The 23,081-nt window shown below is 30.9% G+C and overlaps 1 protein-coding gene across 6 annotated transcripts in view; it reads left to right on the forward strand.

Annotated features, from left to right (window-relative positions):
• The first annotated feature begins 2,293 nt into the window (after positions 1–2,293).
• The window catches only part of LOC134711429 (WD repeat-containing protein 64-like), a 50,372-nt gene continuing 29,584 nt past the window's right edge, over positions 2,294–23,081 (forward strand). For all 6 annotated transcript variants that reach the window (XM_063571999.1, XM_063572002.1, XM_063572004.1 and 3 more), the window contains exons 1-9: positions 2,294–2,933; positions 7,541–7,671; positions 12,574–12,679; positions 17,120–17,226; positions 17,840–17,869; positions 19,837–19,947; positions 20,468–20,694; positions 21,578–21,620; positions 22,379–22,476. In XM_063571999.1, the coding sequence (XP_063428069.1) occupies positions 2,777–2,933; positions 7,541–7,671; positions 12,574–12,679; positions 17,120–17,226; positions 17,840–17,869; positions 19,837–19,947; positions 20,468–20,694; positions 21,578–21,620; positions 22,379–22,476 (1,010 nt within the window). In that variant the 5' untranslated portion in view covers positions 2,294–2,776. The remainder of the gene's footprint in view (positions 2,934–7,540; positions 7,672–12,573; positions 12,680–17,119; positions 17,227–17,839; positions 17,870–19,836; positions 19,948–20,467; positions 20,695–21,577; positions 21,621–22,378; positions 22,477–23,081) is intronic.

A 23,081-nucleotide genomic window follows, 5' to 3' on the forward strand; every position in this document is an offset into this window, starting at 1 on the left:
ACTGATGAGTCTTGTGAAGTCTGGTGTATTGAATTATAAGCCTATTACCTTTGATAAATATTCAATTTCTCTTGGTTTTCATTATAACTGAATGTATTCTTACTATTAAAAATTAAAATCACAAAAATACTGAACTCCGAGGAAAATTCAAAACGGAAAGTGTCTAATCAAATTTAAAGCTCAAACCCATTAAGCGGAAGGATAACAACTGTCATATTCCTGACTTGGTACATGCATTTTCTTATGTAGAAAATAGTGGATCAAACCTGGTATTTTAGTTAGCCTAACGTCTCACTTGTATGACAGTCGCATACAAAATATGTTCTTACAACGAAAAAAGTACATACGAGCCGCCCATCTACTCTTATCTACCACTGTAGAAGGAATTGCACATATAAATTTCATTCGAGTATGAAAGTTATAGAAAGAACATATTAAGAAAGAAAAAGGTAAAAACAAAATAAACAAAATTTTTAATGTTAAGGAAAATATCTCTTTCATAGTAAATAAATAATGATGTCCATGCTCCATTCTGACCGTGAAACATACATAAATTTAGTGTTTTAGTGATATCATCTTATAATTTCCTTTGTTTATCTTTAATCATGCATAACTATTCAGCTCATTATATCTCTGGAATATTGAGACAAGTAAACCTTTTAGTTCCAAATAAATTTGATAAAATACTTCTAAGTAAAAGAACGATAACTCATATGTCAATTCTCTCTTCGATCGTCTGTTTTTGTTCACACATCGTTGCCAATATAATATAATTTTATGCGACTGTCATACAAGTGAGAGGTTTAGCTAGCTTTAAAATCCATTTGTTACATATGAAAACGCATGTGTCAAGTTAGGAATATAAGGTTTTAAATTTGCCATCTGATAAGGGACTTTCCGAATTTTCTTCGGAGTTCGATGTTTTGGTAATTTACTTTTTTCGAAAGAAAATCATATTTGATACATATACATGATTTGATCCAATTTTCGTTTACTTTAATTGGCATATTTTTTATTCATATGGAGGACATATGAATATAGTTAAGCTTTGAAAATAAAGAACAAATTAATATGCGATCATAGTGACCATAAGTTTAGTTGGGGTTAACAAAAGAGAGAGAAATCCGAGTTAATCTACAGAAAACTGTGTAAAAAATAAGGCAAAAGAAAAAGAGCCATTTAATAACGAATACAGAATAATGTATTGCTGAAATAAAAAGATCTTTGACAACAAAAATAAAAAAATGAATAGACAGACCAGTGATATCAAAACACTGTATGCAACTAAAACTTGAAAAATACGACTGCACCAAATAAAATGGAAAGTTGCTTTTTCTTTAGCTATAAAACCAGGTTTAAACCACCATTATCTGCATAAGAAAATGTCTGTACCATGTTTGATATGTGTTTGCGCTTTTTATTTTGACATTAAACTTCCTGTTTAATATTTTTGTGATTTTACTTTGCAACGGTCTCATAGCTATATACTCATACCACATCCTCTTAATTCTATGTTGTATGTATGTCCTCCAGAAGAGTTAGCAGTTACTGTCAAATCAATGGTACAGACAAGATGAATCAAGGAATAAAGTAGTTTGTACATCAATGTTTTTGATACACTAGTTTACAAAAAAAGACATATCAGTGATTTATAAAAGATAAGAATATTGTGATAATCACACCGGTTTATGTATCTATAAAAACTTCCGCATGTTAAATATTCCTTTCACTGAGACATCCCTGTTGAATTTTTCTTTCATTGCTAACCATTTATGTAAATTAAGCATTTTCCCGCAGTCAGAATATGCATAAAACTGCAAATATGTATAAAAATTAAATGTAGCTTGCTTCATATTATCCATTTCAAATAGCTCTAAATGCTAATTTCTTTTTTTAAATCTAGAGAATATTCAAAGGGATATAAGTTTCGTTCAATTGATAAACTTTTATCTTTTACAGTTTAATAAATGTAAATCCTAGCATAAAATAATAATCTTTTGGCTTGGCTTGTCTTGACAGTTCTTACGCTTGATTACATATTTTCCTATTGGATTTAAAACATTCAACGTGAAGTGTATAGATGATATTGATGGTTAATGGCCTACTATGACTAATTATTACGTTAATTTTATCCAACGTTGGCTGTGAAACTACTTCGGACAAGGCTGAATAAATATAGAAAAATTTAACTCAAATTACTTAAGAATTCATAATTTGATTTAAATCCCGTCATTTTAATCTCGCATGTTTAAATATAACAAAATTATCGTCCCTTGCGGGGTAGAATCACCAATCTATTTTATTGACGAAAATCCTATCGATCTACAAAAGAAATATGAACATTTAAATGACACATTTATAGCCATTTTTTGTTGTTTAAAAGATTAATAAGGATTTGTGTGGAGCATTGTTTACAGTTAAATGCTTTATCCCCTTCTTGGCACTGGGGTCATACCTGGTCAACAATAGTTGCTAGGGTGCAAAAAGACGCAATATCCACTCTCAGGTAATGAACATTTTACCTGTCTGTGTGTCGATCAAACAATAGATGTGTATTCGGGATGGATAAGATTTCATTTAAACCAACTTTAAAGTGATAACACATCCTGGAGTTACTTTTTATTTCATTATTTAAATTTATTATAAATGTTATGATTTGGAATAGTAGCAACAACACGTGAAATGCTACTTGATATTTTCTGGATATATTAAAAGCATGTGCAATATATTTAAATCTACATGTGGGATTTATAGTTAAAGACAAATCAGGAATATAATGTCGGAGGGGCCAGAACTTCGTGGTGAGGGTCTTGGAAGACCCTATACCTCTGGTACCTTTCAATCAAAACTTGATCAGTTTGCGGAATTTATAAATAGTGTGACTTTCCAAGATGTTGAAGCGACACCTGAAGAAAGGCGTCAGATGATTACAGGTATATATATAACATACCACTGTTGGTGTGATAATTATTGTCAATAAAATCTTTTGTTGTTATATTGATTGTCAGACTTTTTATCATATCTTTGTATTAGTCGACTGTATAATAGATGGCATTCTTTCTTCAAAAGGGCAAGTCTGTGAATCGGAAACTTAGTTACTGCATGAAGGAATCTGATGGAAATTGATTTTGTATTAACGTAATAAGCTGACTAGAATCTATTGTTTTGTAAAAAGACGTGACAATTATCAGTATAACCAAGACATAATCTAAAATTCAAACAATACATTATAAGCTTTTGCATCTTCACTTTGATTTTTTTTTATCTCGGTGGTGATTTTTAAAACTGTGAGAACATTTCCTTTAAAATCAGAAACGACGCACGAAGTTATATATTCACATCAAGAATGGTTGCTTCTTGCGTATCTTTTTTTTTGTAAGCTCATCACTGTCAGAGATCGAGATAAATCATGTACTAGTTCAAGCTAACAATTTCTCAATAATGCCTTGTTGATTGGTAGTTGCTTCAGGTCATCGCCAAAATGATATATCGCGACGACAAAAATAAGTAACAAACTCAGAGCGAAATACACTTTTTATAGAATAGTATGCAGGCCCATTCGATTCTTCACATAAGATACAGCATCTAAATGATGTTGTTATATATCTGTATGTTGAATCCGTACTTTCCGGAAACGTTGTATTGTCTTAACCATGATTGTTGTGATGATTAGATGTATCAGCCTCTTTTGGCGTTTGAATCCAAAGTAAAGGATCATAATATGAAAGTTCTTCTTTTTATTTGCAATATATATACTTCGTCTTTAGTCCCCCAAACCTAAGTCAGGTATATCACATGGTGGAGGAACCTAAAATCGAACAATTGGTGAAATGAAGTACTGCGATACTTAAATTTACTTGTTAGTAAAGATTAATGAAGACTTGTTTTGGTATGATAACGAACATTATGTATGACTGATTTGATGGAAATCCTAGCATTTAAATTTTTAATCTGTCTGTGTACAGTAAGAAAAGAAAATCTGATTTGTGTGTAAGTGGTGCATTAGAGATGACTCAGAAATGAACCCTGGTTGATAGTCTTGTTCTGCTGAAATTTATTTGTTTCACTTTATTGTTTATTTTATCGAGAGAGTGTGTGTATGATAGGGATGGTATACCGTGAAAGTCGGCGCAATAGTAGATCTTTTTTTTTCTCATAGTGTAACCTATAAATTTTATTCATTATAAGGTGTATCTAACCATTAGCAGGAGTAGGGACTCCACTGAATCTAATCTCGTACTGTATATCAATGAATTACAGTTAACCCGTACCACCGTAAACTCGTACCAACGTTAACTCGTACCACAAAAAAACAACTCGTACCAATGTAAACTCGTACCACTGATAACTCGTACCAACTTATTTAAATGTATTTGATTGGTGTTTAAATTATGAATATATACTGTTATTTATCTCTATACCTATATAAAATGTATATAATTTTGAAAGTACAATGACCAATGTTCCATGTGTATTAGATGTAGACAATACCTTGGCAGATTTGATTTGTTGTCTCCCTTGAATACACCCTTTTTTAAACTTTTACTGATAACCATTGGAATTAATTTTTAATCATTCCAAATCAGTTACATTAAATAGATTTGAGTACTTTTCTTCAAAGGAATTTTATTCACTGAAAGAATTAATTTTGTGTGTTTTGAAAGTTGTAAATTGTTTATGACCAACATGTTAAAAGTATGATTCTTTTTATATATAGTCACGATACATTGGAAAGAAAAGAATTAATTGTTAGTTGTGTTAGAGAGAATAAAGATAAAAAAAAAGTATGACTTTAGAGCTATTATTATAAAGTCATGGTGCTAAGCTCTGGTACTTATAAAGTGAGAAACGAAATCGAATCGAAACGGAGTGTATTAATTTGATCAAACAATCAAAGGAATATCATATATTAATTAGCAGGGTATTAAGGTAATGAAGAAATTATATTAGTGTATTAATTAAAAAAAAAAAGTCTTTTTTTCAAGTTTTCATCACAATCCAGTATAAAACTTCATTAATTCAATTTCTTTGTATTAAGTTTAGAAAGAAAAAACACCACAAAACATTCATATTTTTTAATTTATTTTTAATGGTACGACTTCCCAGTGGTACGACTTTACGTTGGTACGAGTTAACTTTTTTGGTACGAGTTAACATGGTACGAGTTTCCGTTGGTACGAGTTAACTTGCTTCCATATCAATCACTTTTTAGCAAGCACACTAAAATTCAGTAAATGATAATATGCTATATTTTATAAGATTTCGCCGCATCATATTTATGTTAAAGTTAAAGAGTAACTAGCATTTGGTCATATGTATTTGTATTTACATGTCTGTGAAACATGAGAAATTAAGAGATGATGAAGTTTAAAGGTGCCTGTTATTTTGTATGTTGTATTGTTGTATATAACTGAAAAAAAATTTGAATCTTTTTCTTTTTGGAGTACGAATTCAACATTTTTCGAAAAATATGGGAATTTTTCATTTTTGGGCGGGGATGTTATATATCTGTATGTTGAATCCGTACTTTCCGGAAACGTTGTATTGTCTTAACCATGATTGTTGTGATGATTAGATGTATCAGCCTCTTTTGGCGTTTGAATCCAAAGTAAAGGATCATAATATGAAAGTTCTTCTTTTTATTTGCAATATATATACTTCGTCTTTAGTCCCCCAAACCTAAGTCAGGTATATCACAATGTAACAGTTTTTGACATTAATCATAAAATAGATTAAGATATCTGTTCATTGAGGGGCAACCACTATTCCATTATAACATAATTTTTATCACCAAACATAATTATACATAAAACTATTTATTGAAATAGTGCCATTGATATGTGAAGGATTAAAAGCTTTTTACAGTTTAAACACCATAAAATGAACAAAGAAATTAAAAGAATTAACTTTGTATACAACTGATCAATTTAGATGTTTAAATGGATCTTACGTAACTAAATAGCTATAAACCTTTATAATTGCTGACCCAACAAGCAATGCCACATCTTCCAAACGTTGACAGATTGAGAAGTACTGTTTTGTTTGACTGAGTACCTCCAGTTAATAAAGACGATATGAAATAATAAATTAATACGAATGACATACAGTTGGATGTATTAAAAAATGAATGGCATGTAAATGAATTCATTGTCGTCATCTTCATGGTCGTCGTCGACGAGTTCCTCCTCTTCCTTCTCCTCAGATAGTGATCTTCATCTAACCCTCATCTGCATCGTCGTCATCTTCATGCATGGTCGTCGTCAACGAGTTCCTCATCCTCCTTCTCTTCAATTAGTGATCTTCATCTAAATCTCATCTTCATCGTCGACATATTCCTCCTCCTCCTCATACATGTATCATGTTTGCTCTTCGCGGTCTAACCCTCATCATCATCGCCGTCGTCAATAAGCCAAGTTGGCATGCATTTTTTTTTTTATCAAGGTAAACGTTACGGGTATATAATAACCTATCAAGAATACTTTTCAACGTCAGAGTGACTGCATAGAGAGTGGGCCGAACCTGTGAACATTACATCTAGTCAATAATATATATCATATATGTTCCTGGACGAACGGTGTCAAGTTTTGTTCGGAATGAACATATTTTACATCTTTTTGTATATTGCATACTGATAGACCCCTTGTTGTTCTAATTTTCCTACACCCCTCACTGATATAATACGATCAAAAGTTGTACAACAAAAGTATGCTTTCGTAATAAAGTCCTCATTCCTTGGTTCTCCTTGGCTGATACATGCTGTTCAAACGAAAGGAAAATGTATTTCTAAATACGATAAACAGCATACCTTCTTTACCACTATTACATTTCAGTCATGAAGATCCAGTACTGTATTAGAGTGGGGGGGGGCTCATATTCGCCGGATGTCTGAAATGGAAGAAATATGCCGATAAATTATAATTTTATAACAAATATGATTATTTTTTAAACTTAAATAAAATTGCGGCACTTACTGCAAAAGGGCCGAAAACCGGCAATGATTTTCGGTCAATGATTTCCTGAGAGAAAAAAAAGGTTTTTCAAAGAATTTTGTCTTCGTAATTTTTTGACTGATTGGCCTAAATTTCTGTTTTTTTACACCTTTGAAATGTCATTTGTTCATCTATAATGACATTTATTTGATAATAAAGCTGTAGTTATTTGGTTTTAAAAAGATGTGTAAAATCGGCGAATATGTGTCCCTCGTGGACAAAATATCAGGAAATTTCAAACACCCTTTAAACTTTACAGATGATTATTTTCAAATAAACATGTTTTCAAGCTTAGGAAGATTTTGCATTTGAAGTTATCTTCATATAGAAATATCAGTATACTTCAAAAACATATAGACCTGAAGTTATAAACTATAGAAAACATGGAAAGCTATGGCGAAAATGAGCACCCCACTCTACACCAAGAGTCGTTGAATAGATCATCTAAACGTAAATTGTCATATTCATTTAACATTTCATTTCTGAAGACTAATTTCGGAGATTAATTTGTCCGGTTGTACTTTGGATCATGATTTTTTTTTACATTTCAGAGTCATTGCGCTTTGATCAGTTTTGTGACAGAATAAGACAGCTGTTTGGATCGGATATAAAAAATACAGATTTAAAGGCAATATATAGAAAAATTTCTACAAATCCTGATGCCAAAGTTGATTGGAGCGAGGTGCGTATTCATTAACCGGAAAACACTTGGTTGTTACCGTTACGTTTTGTTTCTTAGTTTAATGACTTCCGGTATATGCATTTCCAAAATTATTTTGACAGCATGCAATTTCTTATTGTGAAATGTAAAAGTTTCAGGGGGTTTATTTTGTGATCCTAAGTCAATAAACCCCCGTCCCACATGTCCCCATTCAAATGCATTGATTGTCAAAAATAGAGGGGGTTCCAACCTACAGAACCCAGCCCGGATCCGTCAATGCAGTGAATGTAGCTTTTTGACCCCCCATTTAGAACATACAGTCAGAGACATATATAATACATAATTTCGTCATTCATTTTGTCTTTAGTGATAAAAGTTGGAATCAGATCTTTTGCTTGGCAGACGACACTTTCAAACTTGGCAACTCTTTGCAAATGACTATACATGCAGTGTATCCAAAACTCACTCTGATTGACAAAATGTTAGACAAAAAATCGATTCAGTCAGACAGAATTTTCAGATAGTTTTACCCTTGTCCGAAATCCGTAATACCGATATTCCATAGTTCAGACATTCTGTCATTCTGCAACAAACAATTATACAGAGTTTTTTTCTAAACGCCTTCAGATATATTTTTGGTATGTGAGTTAACCTTGATGAATTACAGATTAAGTTTAAGTTACGTTCCACTCCACTAATTTTTGCCGAAATTACAGGCTTTGGACTTTGAGAATCACAGTTACATGTATACAGACTTGTTATCTAAATGCCTTCAGATATTGGGCTGTTTTTTTGGTATGTGAGTTAACCATGATGAGTTACAGATCAAGTTTGAGTTTTGTTCCGCTTTGCTAATTTTAACTGAAATAACAGGATTTGGACTTGGATAAATTATTGAAAATCATAGTTTTTTTTCTGTATGCCTCCAGATTTTGAGCTGATTTTTGATATGTGAGACTACCATCATGTTTGTGTCCACATGTGTTATTGAAATTGCAGATTTTTCAACTTTTTGGGACAGGGCCATTCTTGTCGCTTTGACACATCTAGGTTTTTTTTTATGAATATATAGTAGAAAAGTTCAGAAGGGGACGAAAGATTAAAGGGAACAGTCAAACTCTTAAATTGAAAATAAACCCACAATGCCTGGCTAAAAATAAAAAAGACAAACCGACAAACATTAGAACACATGGCACAACATACAAAACTAAATAATAAGCAACACAAACTCCACCAGAAACTAGGGGGTGATCTCAGGTGCTCTGGAAGGGTAAGCAGATCCTGCTTTACATGTGGCACCCGTCATATTGCTTATGTGATAACAAATCTGGTAAAAAGTCTAATTCGGTAGGTCACATTCATGAAAGGGAAGGGGATTGTAGTTAAGACGTAAGGAACATATCCGATATCATTTGTGAAATGGTTATTCTATTACGGTCAACCAACTCATAATGGCGTTCATAAAATTTAGGAAGGGATCAAACATGCTCAAGGACTTCAAACTCAAAAAATGCTTTTTTATTTCTTGTTTTAGTAAGATTTTGGAGTCAGTGATGTTTGTATCGTTTTTTGAAACTACCACCCAGTGATTTTTAAAGAGTTAATAATGACTCAATATTATATTAGCAGTTCCTGTATACAATATATCTTTACTTTGAAGTTAGAATTTGACCCTCCGTGGTGCCTTTGCTGTTAATTTGAGTGTTACATTCCATGCATAATTAAGTTTTCTTTTGTTCTTTGCAGTAAATGAAAAATCCTGTGTTTTTCTGTAATAATTATAAACAACCTGTTGATCTAATTATAAGATAAGTTAATGATATTATCTAGTATACAGTAGGTAAAAAGTATATCTTTACCGATTATCTTAAATGCTTTTTTCAAAGGTCTAGAAACAAAATGTCACCAAATACTTTAATTTGCTTCATTGCCTTGAAAAAGTTTCGTTAATTTGTTTTCTAATTCGTCATTTTTTCAATAAAGTCAAGCATCTCTTTCCACTCTACGTGTAAGTGAGGTCTTTTTGTTCATTCATCAAAAGTTAAAATTAAAATATTAGTGGATTAGATTGGCTTTTACAAGCTGTATGGGGTTAAATGTAAATTAGATTTTATTGATACTGTATCAGAACTTTCTGAATAAGGATTAAGGTAGTATTACTAGTACAAATTTATTGGTTTCCCTTTGAGGTGATCATTCAATATCAGTAATCTATGAAGCACAAAAAAATCATAACAAAAATTCGTTAAATGTTGAACTTATCATTTTTGTGAATGTATTTAATTAAGATATGGTTCAGATTAAAAGCTACAAATGAATTTTTCGAACCTTTGCAAAAACTTAATTACTCAAAATAAACATTCAGTATATAAAGGTCATGTTAAAAAGAAGTAGTGGTAAAATGTCAAGTATGAAACTTCAATGATAATTTCTAAAGTTATTTGAGATATAAAAGATCAGGACTTGAAAGTATTTTACTGGTAATTACATGGAGGTTTTATAAAAAAAGGCACTGATAATTATATACCATGTATACAGTAATAAGGATTTAAAGAGCTAATATTCATGAACATGTTTTATAAAAATGTACATGTATTCAGTTTGTAAAAACTTAACACTATACTGTTCTTAATGAGAAACATTGTACATTGACATAAGAAGAGGTCATGTTTCATTAGGAAATTTCATATAAATATCCCAATTTTATAAAAATATGTTGTTTGTTATTCCATAAAAGTAATCATGATCTGAAAGAAATCTTTTCAATATGTCTTAATTATTTTCCTACTGTCATGACTGTATTTCAAATCATAGGGAAATTTAACTTGTATATTAATCATGTTATGGAAATATTAAAATGAATAAATAGAAAAAATACAGGTAATGCAGATCCACTCTTGAATTCTTCAACATAACCTTAGATTTTACATTCCCTTTATTGAAATTCATAGCACATTGAACTGGGTTTTTTTCTGTGTAAGGTTTAGGTTTCAAATGATATTAAAAAAAAAGATGTAAGATATAAAAAGGAAGTCATTCAAACTCATAAGTCAGAGAAAAAAAATGATAAACAAAAATGAATAATAAATGACCAAAAGACAAACAATTGTATACCAAGCACATCAAACTTGTCAACTAGACTACAAGACTGATCGAGACTACATTGCATTGTTAAACATTTACAACCAGGGTTGGCAAAAACCAGGGTTTTATGAGTATTGCCCAGCCCAGTGGGAAATACTGGGAAAACACTGGGTTTTACTGGGTTTTAGTGGGTAATACTGGGTAATATAAAATACTTGTCTGAATTTTAAATAGGATTCAGTGATAAACACAAATGTAATACATTTAATAAGATATTTATACCCTATTTTGTTTGACTAGCATTTGTCTAGAGTGGCAAACTGTAAATATAAAGCAAAAGAATTTTTGTTTTCAAATAAATATAACTCCTATTAAGAATTAACAATTACTTGTAAGAAACATTACATTTAAATAATGTCACTAATTAATTAGTTATTATTCAGATTAGAACACAGTTTTGTTTATGGAACAATAATCAGCCCTTATAATTCTATAAGTGTTATTGGCATGACCCCTTAGGGTGTTTATTTAGCAATATGAATGTATAACAATTAAAATTAACAAGTCACTTAAACACTGCAATAAAATGCATGTTTCAAAGTTTGGATTATTAAAACAATGCTTGGTGATTAAAAAGGTATCTTTAAATGTACAAATCTTCTATTCTGCATACATATAGAATTAATAGAGAAGAGAATGAAATTGAAATTTCAATCTTCTAAAAATGACTGGCAATGGTTATCTGTATAAAAATATATATTTAGCTATTGCCCAGTATTGCCCACTATTACCCATTTCTGGGAGTATTGCCCAACCCGGGAAAACCCGGGTTTTCCCACCCGGGAATTCCCGGGCGGGTAATACTTTGCCAACCCTGTTTACAATCTTTAAAACAATAGAATAAAAGTTACGACGTAGGGAACATATCCGATATCATTTGTGAAACGGTTATTCCATAACGGTCAACCAACTCGTGATGGCGTCCGTAAAATTTACGAAGGGATGATTTCAGCTTTCCAATTGTGAACTTTCCATTTATAAGTAGCAACATTCCAGCAGCACCTGCATACGGGGTATATATCTCCCAATTGATACGATATTCCTGTGCTTGCATTTCCTATCATGATTTTCTTGATAGAGGGTTACTGCTCACAAGGAAGCTATTAAACCAATAGTTCCAAATGGTGAAGTTGAAATCATCCCTTCGTAAATTTTACAGACGCCATCACGAGTTGGTTGACCGTTCTGGAATAACCGTTTCACAAATGATATCGGATATGTTCCTTACGTCGTAACTACAATCCCCTTCCCTTTCATGAATTTGACCTACCGAATTAGACTATTTACCGGATTTGTAATCACATAAGCAACACGATGGGTGCCGCATGTGGAGCAGGATCTGCTTACCCTTTCGGAGCACCTGAAATCACCCCTAGTTTTTGGTGGGGTTCGTGTTGTTTATTCTTTAGTTTTCTATGTTGTGTCATGTGTACTATTGTTTTTCTGTTTGTCTTTTTCATTTTTAGCCATGGCGTTGTCAGTTTGTTTTAGATTGACGAGTTTGACTGTCCCTTTGGTATCTTTCATCCCTCTTTTAAAGCTTTACTCAATATTGTAACTAATATTAAGCAGAAAACATTACAGGGAAAAAATCCAATTTATACCATTGATTGTAATAAAACATGAAATATTCCTTTTATTACATCAAATAGAACTAACATGCACTTGTGACATATTTGTATACATGTATTTTTAAGTAATTAAAGGTTCTTCAATAACTTTATTTTCATTTTATCACAAGTGAGATGTTTAAAATTATGTAATGTTTTATATTTGCAGCTTTTTGGATATTTTCAATCTAATAATGACGATGAAGAAATTGTTGTTGGTGAAGAGGTCAATGTATTCACAGTGTCTAAGAGGAGGAGGGTTGGAGAGGCAGCTGGTAAGTTTATTACCTCCCCTGATGAGGACTAAGATTGATAATGAAGGTAAAATATTCCACTCTCATGTCCATGCCACAGTCATGATAGTATTCATAGAAAGTGAAAAAGAGAAAGGATATTTCGGCAGTCTGTGACTTCCATCCTCTTCTGAACAAAGGACTTATTAAGTGGATTTTAAATATTGAACAAGAGGTGAAGGAGATGGTACATATTCTGTCATTTCTTTCTATTAAGGGCTGTTCCATTGAAACATAACATTATCATCCTTGGAACCAGGGAGGATACTTTTTTTTAAATTGAGAAGTCTTACATGATATTATTAAAACTGTCTCATTATTTATGATGAAATAACCCTTTGAGATTTTTTATTGTGGAAATTTTTAAGTTGAAAGTTTTGAAACATGCTTGCATAAACAAACCAATATAAAAACTGCACAATTTATCAGGTGCATACAATGTATAATTTTTTGCACAAAGTTTGACTAGCTTTTTATTCCAATGTTCTTTGTCCTACATTTTGTAGTGCAAATATTTGAGAGAATAAAACTTTGTCATACATACAGATAAAGTCTGATTCTCTCTAGTTGTACCTAACAATAGAGAATCAGGGTCAGACAGGGGACCAGCATTTCCATAGAAGTATAGAGCATTGCGAGTTATATGTGTAAATCACAGGAATAATTTGTCGTCTGATGATAAGATTCATGTCACATTCATGATTACCATGTTTAATGCTATGAATAAAAACTTTTCTTTTGATAAGGAATATATCTCGTTCAAATGATACACCTATCAATTAATTGTTTGAAATTTGAATTTAAAACAAATTTCAAGTATGTTTAGGTGATTAGTTTTTCAAAGTACACTTCAGATTCAGGTGTTTCTAAGTATTCTAAAACAATACTGTGTAGACATGAAAGTATCTGTTACGTCTGTACTCCTAAATTAAATCAACATTAAATGAACAAGCATGCACATGTAAGAAATGAAAAAGAATTTTAATTCTAATCTAAATGGCTGAAATAAAGATTCAAAATACTGTTCCATAATATTTTTGAGTAAAATTGATAATGGAAATGGGGAATGTATCAAAGAGACAACAACCCGACCATAGAAAAAATCAACAGCAGAAGGTCACCAACAGGTCTTCAATGAAACGAGAAATTTTGAGTGTATTTTTCTATATTAATCTAAATAATATGGTAGTATTTTTCTAATTTATCAGTTTAAACATATGAACTCTATTTTAATTGTAATTTCCATATAAGCTAGTAGCAGTCTATAGCACATGATTTTTCGTCCAAAAATAATCACTGGGGATAAGACCTTGTACCCTTTTCACAGTAAATGACCATTATTCAAGCCAATATGAAAACAAGATGTGGTATGATTGCCAATAAGACAACTTTCCACAAGAGACCTGAGTCCAGTTTGAAATTTTTGACTTAAACGATATTCGTTGTGATTTGAATAAAAGATGATGAGGGTTGGATGTGTGTGTGGGGAAGAGGAAATTTTAAGGCTTTTGAATGAATTACCCCTTAATCATCAGTCCTAAAATTAGCTACTATTTACAAAATATAGACTTATATGAAATCAGTTCTGTTTTTATATAGCTACCCTTGCTTCAAGAACAAATAAGAGGTTGTTATGAGTATCTCTTATCATTCTCATTGTTATATGATTTTCTAATTTTACTCTTATGTTTTGAAATTCCTAAAACCAGACTAGTCTGAGGCCTAAAATAAGATAATGTTTGTTTCTCCAATCCTGACTAAACCTGCAAAAATGGTGCTACTCATTAAATTTTATTGTCAAATCCAAGTCAAATATTATTTTATTCATTTCTGATTTTTCAGGCTTGCTGGATCGTCTGATAATGTTCAAGCTTTTGGGAAAAATAAAATTATTTCCCTACCTACCCACACCTGGCTTGGCAGGATCGTGATTGGGGAAACAAACAATATATTAATTTAGGCCTGAGCTGAACCTGTAAAAAAGCATAAAAAGTTTTTTTTATTGTTTTTAAAATGAATGATTTTGCTATGTGTGTTGGTCTGAAAAAAGAAAAATACCCGGAAGGAAGCAGGTCATCTGCTAGCCACATTGATCCTCTTTTTTTTTCTCAACCCAGTTTTCATATGTATAGAATTCATGTAATTGATTAAACCAATTTAAGGAGCAGTTGGAGTCAAAATTAAAAAGAAAATCCATTACCTAAATGGTATAAATTGGTTGTATATATCCTGATAAGTTGTTTTAATCATTAACTTTTGTGATATTTATATATCATGTATATATAAAAGTCCTAAAGAATGAAATTCTAAACATAAGTGACACTTACTGTTACGTTTTAAAGTCAATATTTACAGTACAGTGAAAATAGCAAAAAGCATTTGTATAGATTTGCCATTTAAATAAGTAATGTATTATAAATTTGCCCATTAAAGAAATTTGGATTGGAAATTCAAGGCAGTCAATATAAAATGTTTGACTGAAATGTAGATATATAATTGATGCACAAAAACCTATTGAGTCAGAAAGAAATGAATTCATGCAGTTAATATTATAAGTTATCATTACTTCATTTTTTTTGTGATGGTAACTTCATTTTTACGCTATAACAAAGTTGGATAATGATCTCCCATGTGCGTAAACATTGGATGATTATATATGGTATTGAAAATTTTGAAAGGAAATTCTTTAAGATTTGAATTTAAGGCTAAATATTAAAAGCCATTTTACGTTAAATAGTTGATTCATGTCATTTTCAATGAGGTTTCCTTTTGGTTTATGTGTACTCTTGTGGAATTAAGTTGAACAGTTCATTTATAAATTTTGCCTTAAACAGCAGTATTATTTCGCACTTTTCTTATTTTTTATTCTTAGTAATTGTTTATTTTATTCACCTTAGGAAAGTTTACATTTCGATTTAAACTTTACATATCTCCCTGGGAGGACATTTGACATTTATAAATTCTAATGAATAGTTCTCAAACATGCAAGAAAATTATCTCAAGAATTGACGTCAAATGACTTTATTCACGCTTTTTCACATTAACATCCATTATTTTTTATTACCATGATTGGCATAATTAGTCACATTATATTTATGCATTTCAACCTGACAGCTGTATATTAAAATTCTCTGTGATTGAGTTTGAAATAATTTGTTTTTATTAAATTCACTTTAGCAATTTGCATGACTTGAAGGTATTTCTGTTTTTTAGATTCAGATTTTTATTTTTCTGTTTAACTATCTTTGCATTTACATGATACCACAAATATTTAAATCAACTTTGACCTTCATATTGTTATTACCCAATATTGTCCAAGGTTGCAGTTCCTATAGGCAAAGTTTGGGAGATTTCGCTTATGGTTTTTATCTCCCACAGGTTATTTTGGTTTCCCACACTTCTTAAACTAAATATAAGAGGATTTTTGAAAATATGCATACTTTATTCTGTTTATTCTAGAAATGAGTGTTGTGTGAATGCAAATCATACCATACATTTTTATGCTTTGTAAATTTTTACACAAGGCTGGAAAAACTCTTTGGGTCCTTATGAACATTAACTGTAGAAGTTCTTCTATTCATGAATTTCACTTTTTATGTTTTAAGAAAATTAAAATGTTTGTGGAATGTGGAGACTAGTAAATTTTCCTCTATCTTTTTTTTTATATTAGATTAATTGCAAATTAACCTTTCGTTTTGATTAATGGGACAACCACAAAATCCATTAAAAGGAGAACTTTAAAAAAATGGATTCTTGGACAACACTAATAAATATTTATAAATTATATAAAGGTCAAAAAGTTGATGTGTGAATTATTTCACAGGCAATCCCTCATACCATTTAAACCTCCATAAATACCAAGTTGAAACCTTTTAGTTTAAAAGTTCAAAAGGCTTATTTACTAATTGTGTCAATAAAGCTTTCACCTCAGTTTTTGCTAAGATTTTGTTTTAGAACAAAACTTTCTTTCCAATTTGTTTGCTTGAAAAGGAAAACAAAAGATATGGGGTGTCCATCTATTACACAAAATCAATACAAGCACAGCAACAACAACAAGAAAAACACACAAAAAGCAAAGGAACAGGGCTTGTAATGCTGTTCTTCATCTCAAAATCACAGTGAATATTTGAATACTAAATTTCTTGAAAGCAATGTTTTTGCTCAGAATTTAGAGAAAAATAACACTTTCTCTCTTAATTTTTTGCTTATTAAATATATAGCTCGTTAAAACAGAAATTTTAATTTCTTTTTATTTCTCTGAATTTTGATTAAACTATAAGTTTCACTGAAATTTTGCCTCAATTATATAAAGATAGCGTGAAAGTTGAAAAAAATGCTATCCCGATCAATTCATTGGTGAAAATTCAGCTGAGTTCATCTTCTGTCTGCCATTTCTCTCAATATATTGTTGTTTGTTTTAAGGTGACAAGACCAGAAGAGATACAGTGCAGTGTTTGAGATACATACCATCACAAGATGGCTATATATCAGCCTCACAGAAGGGAGCCATTTGTATATGGAATAATAAGGTAGATTTACTTGTTTATAACAATAACTAGCTGCAGAATCGTAGCTCTTAGATCCTTATTATGATTCACAAATAGTTAAATTATCATAAGGACCTATAGCTAAGAGGTACTGTTCCACTGCTAAACAGTTACAAGTTAATGTATTGCATAAGCGAAATCCTTAATTGGACAGTAAATTGAAGCTACGTACTAACAGTATATACTGACAACATAAAAGATTTATCAAACAAACAATTTCTCAGAAAAAATAATCATAATGACAAAAAAATAAACATAGCATTGTGCAGATAACATGACTTGGACTTGGTACAGGCACATTTCTGATGGGGTTAAAACATCTGCACAAACCTCCTACTTTAAAATTGAGAATGAAACTTTGCATGTCTAGACCATATATTGAAAAAGCTTTCAAGAATAAATCCTGCATAATACAGGTATCAATGAGATAGATATAGGAAGATGTGGGCCGTGTGAGTGCCAATGAGACAACTCTCCATCCAAATAACAATTTAAAAAGTAAACCATTATAGATGGCCACAAACCAGCTATCTTGAACACAAGGAAATTAAAGAAGATTATATATTTCAATGTATTTCTTATTATGTCATTTCAGCTTAGATTACAGAGCTGTATAGATATTAATGTAAGTACACCTTTATAAATGGAATTTACATGTTATATGGTTGATTTTCATATAAAGTCACATAGAATAATGGAATTACATTGATTGTTAATGCATTTGACATAATCTGATATGTGGTTATCTCCCCTGTTTATAATAAGCAAATGAGACTTGAGATGATATATAAGAATAAGTGAAAAGTCTGCTAATTGTGTTTCAATGTTTTTATTTGTACTTTGCCTTTCAGATATAAGACATTCATACAATATTGTTCAATAGATATTGAACTAGTATGTTTTTCCATTTCTCCAATTTAACAATTGTTTAATATCATTATGTTTAACTGAGCTCGAAACCCTTACAACTTTTCCTTGTCTCAAAATATAAAATTATTTGTTTAAGAATTATCCTTAAATATTAAGAGTCTATGCTGAGTATAAATAAAATATTTTTTATGCCCCACCTACGATAGTAGAGGGGCATTATGTTTTCTGGTATGTGCCTCTGTTCATCCGTCCGTGTGTCTGTGCGTCCGTTCGTCCTGCTCAGGTTAAAGTTTTTAGTCAAGGTAGTTTTTGATGAAGTTCAAGTTCAATCAACTTGAAACTTACTACACATGTTTCCTATGATATGATCTTTCTAAATTTAATTCCAAATTAAAGTATTGACCCCAATTTCACGGTCCACTGAACATGGAAAGTTATAGTGCGAGTGGGGCATCCGTGTACTATGGACACATTCTTGTTTAGACAGTGTCTTGCTGTTCTTTTTATACTTGTAACTCTTCAATATATTCAATGATATATACTTTGGTTAAAAATCATTTGTTACAAATATGAAATTTCACAGTCTTCTTTTCCAATACCCTAATGTAACCCTCTTTACAAAAAACATATAAGTTTTGTTGTAATCCTACATGTAAATAAGCATATATACAATTTCTACATGTTAGTGTTTCTAAGCAGAATTATATATAATTGAAATAGCGTAAGATTACGTCTACAAAAGAAGAAAAAGATGGCAGCAAATATTATGACCTTGAAGGGGTAATGCAAATGTATAACCGCCCCTCTCCCACTTGAGTGTGAACATCTTAATTTCAACCCAGCTTCTTTAAAGTGACTGGTATATATCTCTCACAAATGTTACAACATATTATACACATGTGATGATGCTTATGGAATGCTTTTCTGGGTCATAATGTAAATCTATATATGTATATAATTTCAAATTGTTCCCGTATTTACAGTATCTGTATAAAATATATTTTATGTCTAAAATGGGCTGGTTGTATGGTTTTTGTGTTTGCTTCTACATAAATAACTGAACCACTTTACTACATATATTCTTTAATATTTTATAATTTGATGTTTTGGTTGTGGGTAACTGACAAATAAAAAATTTTGATATTGTAAACCTACATATTTTCACAAGCTTTTTTTTTTCAGGACTTTCACAAGTAGAAAAATGAACATATTTATAAATTGAAGTGAATATTTCAAATTTAAATCTTCTACTGTATAAATATGTTAAGTTTAAGTCAACTTGAAAGGGCTAAACATAATTTTTTTTGCAGAAATATAGTTACTATACAATGACAATACCCAAAAATGAATAGAAACATATTTTTAGTTTTTAAGTTAAAAATAGATGCATGTAATATAAATGACAATATTGAGTTGACTTTATTATCCACCCTGAAAAAAAAATAGAATTCGATTTTTAGTTGGTTTTTCTGGCTGTGACAGAGAAATGTAATCAGTAATAACTGCAAATACTGACACTTAGACTTTCAGCATGTTCAGGATCAATTTCTAAGTTTGATATTTGCTCAAGTTAGTTCAGCAAACAGCATGTTTGATATCAATATTGGAAAAAAATAACTTAAATAAATGATGATTTTAGCCAATGTCATCATTTGAATTCAATATTATGTAACCAATATCACTTTTACTGAAGTTTAAATATTTTTGACTATCTATCTACAGGAACCAGCATGGGTGACAGGATGTGAATATTTACCTTCCATACGTAAAGCTATTTGTTGTACAGAACGTAGTATATGTGTGTGGGACAACAGATCAAAAGGAAAAAATCAGGTAGACTGCTAGTGTCATTTTGAATAAAAATGCTCAGTTATTGAACACTTCCTAATACACTTGGCAAGAAACCTAATCAAATTTTAAAACATTATTTATATACAAAGACTAAGGTTTATATATTATTCATTTACTGTTGTATTTAGGAATACAACAATTATACTTTGTTTGTCTGTCCCTTTTCGACAGAATTTTTCTCATGAGCTATTGAACAGAATGACTTGGTGAGCAGTTTGTCAGTCATACTTTTGCTGTATTGCTGATTCAGTTTACTTTTCATTCCAATGAAAATAGTTAATTATTAAAAGATTGACATCACAGCCAAAATTATTCTGCAGGTTATTAAATTACTTGTAGAAATCAACATCTAAAATGTGTATAAAAAAAATTAGATTTACACCTACAGTGGATTTTTAGTGGTGCCTCTTGCAGTCCCAATGATGCTACAAAAAAATGTAATATGTTTTTATTCATAGGGCTATTTCCCATATTCATTTTGATTTATTTTTTATCATTTTAGCATGTGTTTGTTATCAAGCCATTTGAGAATTCACCACAATGTATATCTTATGTGCCAAACCCTGAGGGAACTTTAGATGACATAGTATTATTTGGAGATGACATGGGATATCTTAATGTGCTAAAACTTGTTGCCAAAGATCTTACGCCAAAAAATTCCAAAGACAGTGACAAACGCCAAACACAAATACCTACAAATATTACAATAGCTCCAGATCAACTTACACAGTGAGTAACTGTATATTACATCACAGACTAAGGTGTTCATTTTCAAAATAGCAAAAATTATTTAAAAGAAGGGATATTAAAACTCAAAAAGTTAAAAACAAAGCCATTACAAAAGGATAAAAAGACAAGCAGTACATAAAACACAACACAATGAAAACTAAAGACTGAGGATTACAAACCCCACAAAAAACAGTGGTAATCTCAGGGTCTCTAGAAAAGTTAGCAAATCCTGTTCCACATTTTGAACCCTTCATGTTGCTCATAAAGCTAACACAGTCTTTTCAGTTGATTACAATAACAGCACATCAAATATTTATATCAAATCTGCACTTCTCAGTAAGACAAACAAAAAATCTTTGACTCTTTATTAAGACTGTAAGATTATCAAAATTTTCATTTGATTAATTGGGGTTTTAAGTTAATTTGTTTGTCAGGATAACTTTTTATGCCCCACCTTCGATATGCCTCACCTACGAAAGAAGAGGGGCATTATATTTTCTGGTCTGTGCGTCCGTTCGTCCGTCTGTTCTTTTGTCCGTTCGTTCGTTCGTCTGTCCCGCTTCAGGTTAAATTTTTTGGTCAAGATAGTTTTGATGAAGTTGAAGTCCAATCAACTTGACACTTAGTACACATGTGCCTTATGATATGATCTTTCTAATTTTAAAGCTAAATTAAACTTTTGACCTCAATTTCACGGTCCATTGAACATGGAAAATGATAGTGCGAGTGGGGCATCCATGTACTTCGAACACATTCTTGTTCAAAGTGTTTCAACTATTTGCTCATGAAGATTACTTAAAATGGTTACAAGCTCATATCAACTGTTGTTACCAAGTACAACATATAATCAATCATTATTATTAAACAATACTTTTATTTCCAGCAAAATTGTTAGAAGAAAATTGCACAATGATTATGTTTTACAAGTAAGTGTGTATGTAATTTAGCTCACTTGTTCGGAAGGACTTCACTTTCAGCCATTGGCAATCTGTTAGCTTTAAACACATGTAATTCTTAAAATTCATTGAGCAAAATGCGACCTCTCTTGGTAGTAACTGTGCATTGGTAAAAATAACATGATGATGACAATTTGAAATCCCAAAACTCAAATAACCCCCTTACTTTTAGACCCAAGACCTAAATGGTTGGCATCTCAAGTTGAAATGAGTTCTGATATGAAAGGCTTCATATGATATTTAATTTTAAGTAAACAATGAAAACAATCATTCTTTGAATAACTCTTAGTTCAACTATGACATTAGAATTGGCGCATCAGATGAAAACTAACACTAGATAGTACTGCATCAATAATTTCTCCTTGTAATGGGAGTAAAGTAGCAATTCAATATAATAATGTTACAACTTCCTTGTTATTTTCTGTCCTGAAATGAGAAAATTAGCATAGGAAGCAGAAAATTTAATAAAACATTGAAAAATATAATGGATGACATTTAATAATTAATTTCAATTCTATTAAATTCATTGCTAACATTTAAAGTATCCTATTTTGTCCTATTTATCATTCATGCCACGATCACAGTTTAATTGACCTGAAATTATGTTACTGAAGTACATGGGGAAATTGACTTAATTTTTTTCTGCTTAAGTTAAAAGTTTTACATTTCTTTGCACTAGAATTCAATTTAATGTCAATCAATATGTAATTAGCTTTGGTTTTTTTCAGGTAAAATATTTCCCCGAGTTACGATGTTTTGCGTCATGTTCACCACATAGTAAGAAATCGTTCGTGCTAGAGGAAGTGGACCGACTATATGATGATGGGTAATTATGCAATCACGATTGTTTGACATGTCAGTTGAAATGTTATAATGGATGTGCATTAGTGCATGCTTTTTTTTCTATCAAATCAGCCTGCTGACTTTTGACAAATTAGTATGTTTCACTACAGTGGTTTGTTGAATTTACAGTTTCACTACAATGGATTGTTGTCTCAATTTTATCTTGGAATGTCACATGCTTGCATGAGTTATCAATATCAATATAATAGCAATGGGGAATTGAATTGAATAAGAATAAGAAGAAAATTGGTATGTCATGTATGTCGGATGCTTTTCTTTCTTTTGGAAAATCATCATTACATGTTATCAGTTATTTTTACAATCAAAATATAAATCTAAATATGACTGAAAATAAGGTTAAACAAAAAGTATTGAACTTGCAGAAATGATTTTGCTACAATAGTCTGCTAATAATAAACCTACAATTTTTTTGTCCATGTTATCACCAATGAAGCAATTGTTCTTGCAGTTAACTCCATAATAAGTAAATGTTCTATAAATCTACAGAGGAATAAAGGATGGTAACAATTGTTAGAGAGTGCAACCAAACAAACTAGATTACTTAAAATATGCATATATTATGTAACT

The sequence above is a fragment of the Mytilus trossulus genome, chromosome 3 (assembly GCF_036588685.1).
Source record: "Mytilus trossulus isolate FHL-02 chromosome 3, PNRI_Mtr1.1.1.hap1, whole genome shotgun sequence".
Lineage (NCBI taxonomy): Eukaryota > Metazoa > Mollusca > Bivalvia > Mytilida > Mytilidae > Mytilus > Mytilus trossulus.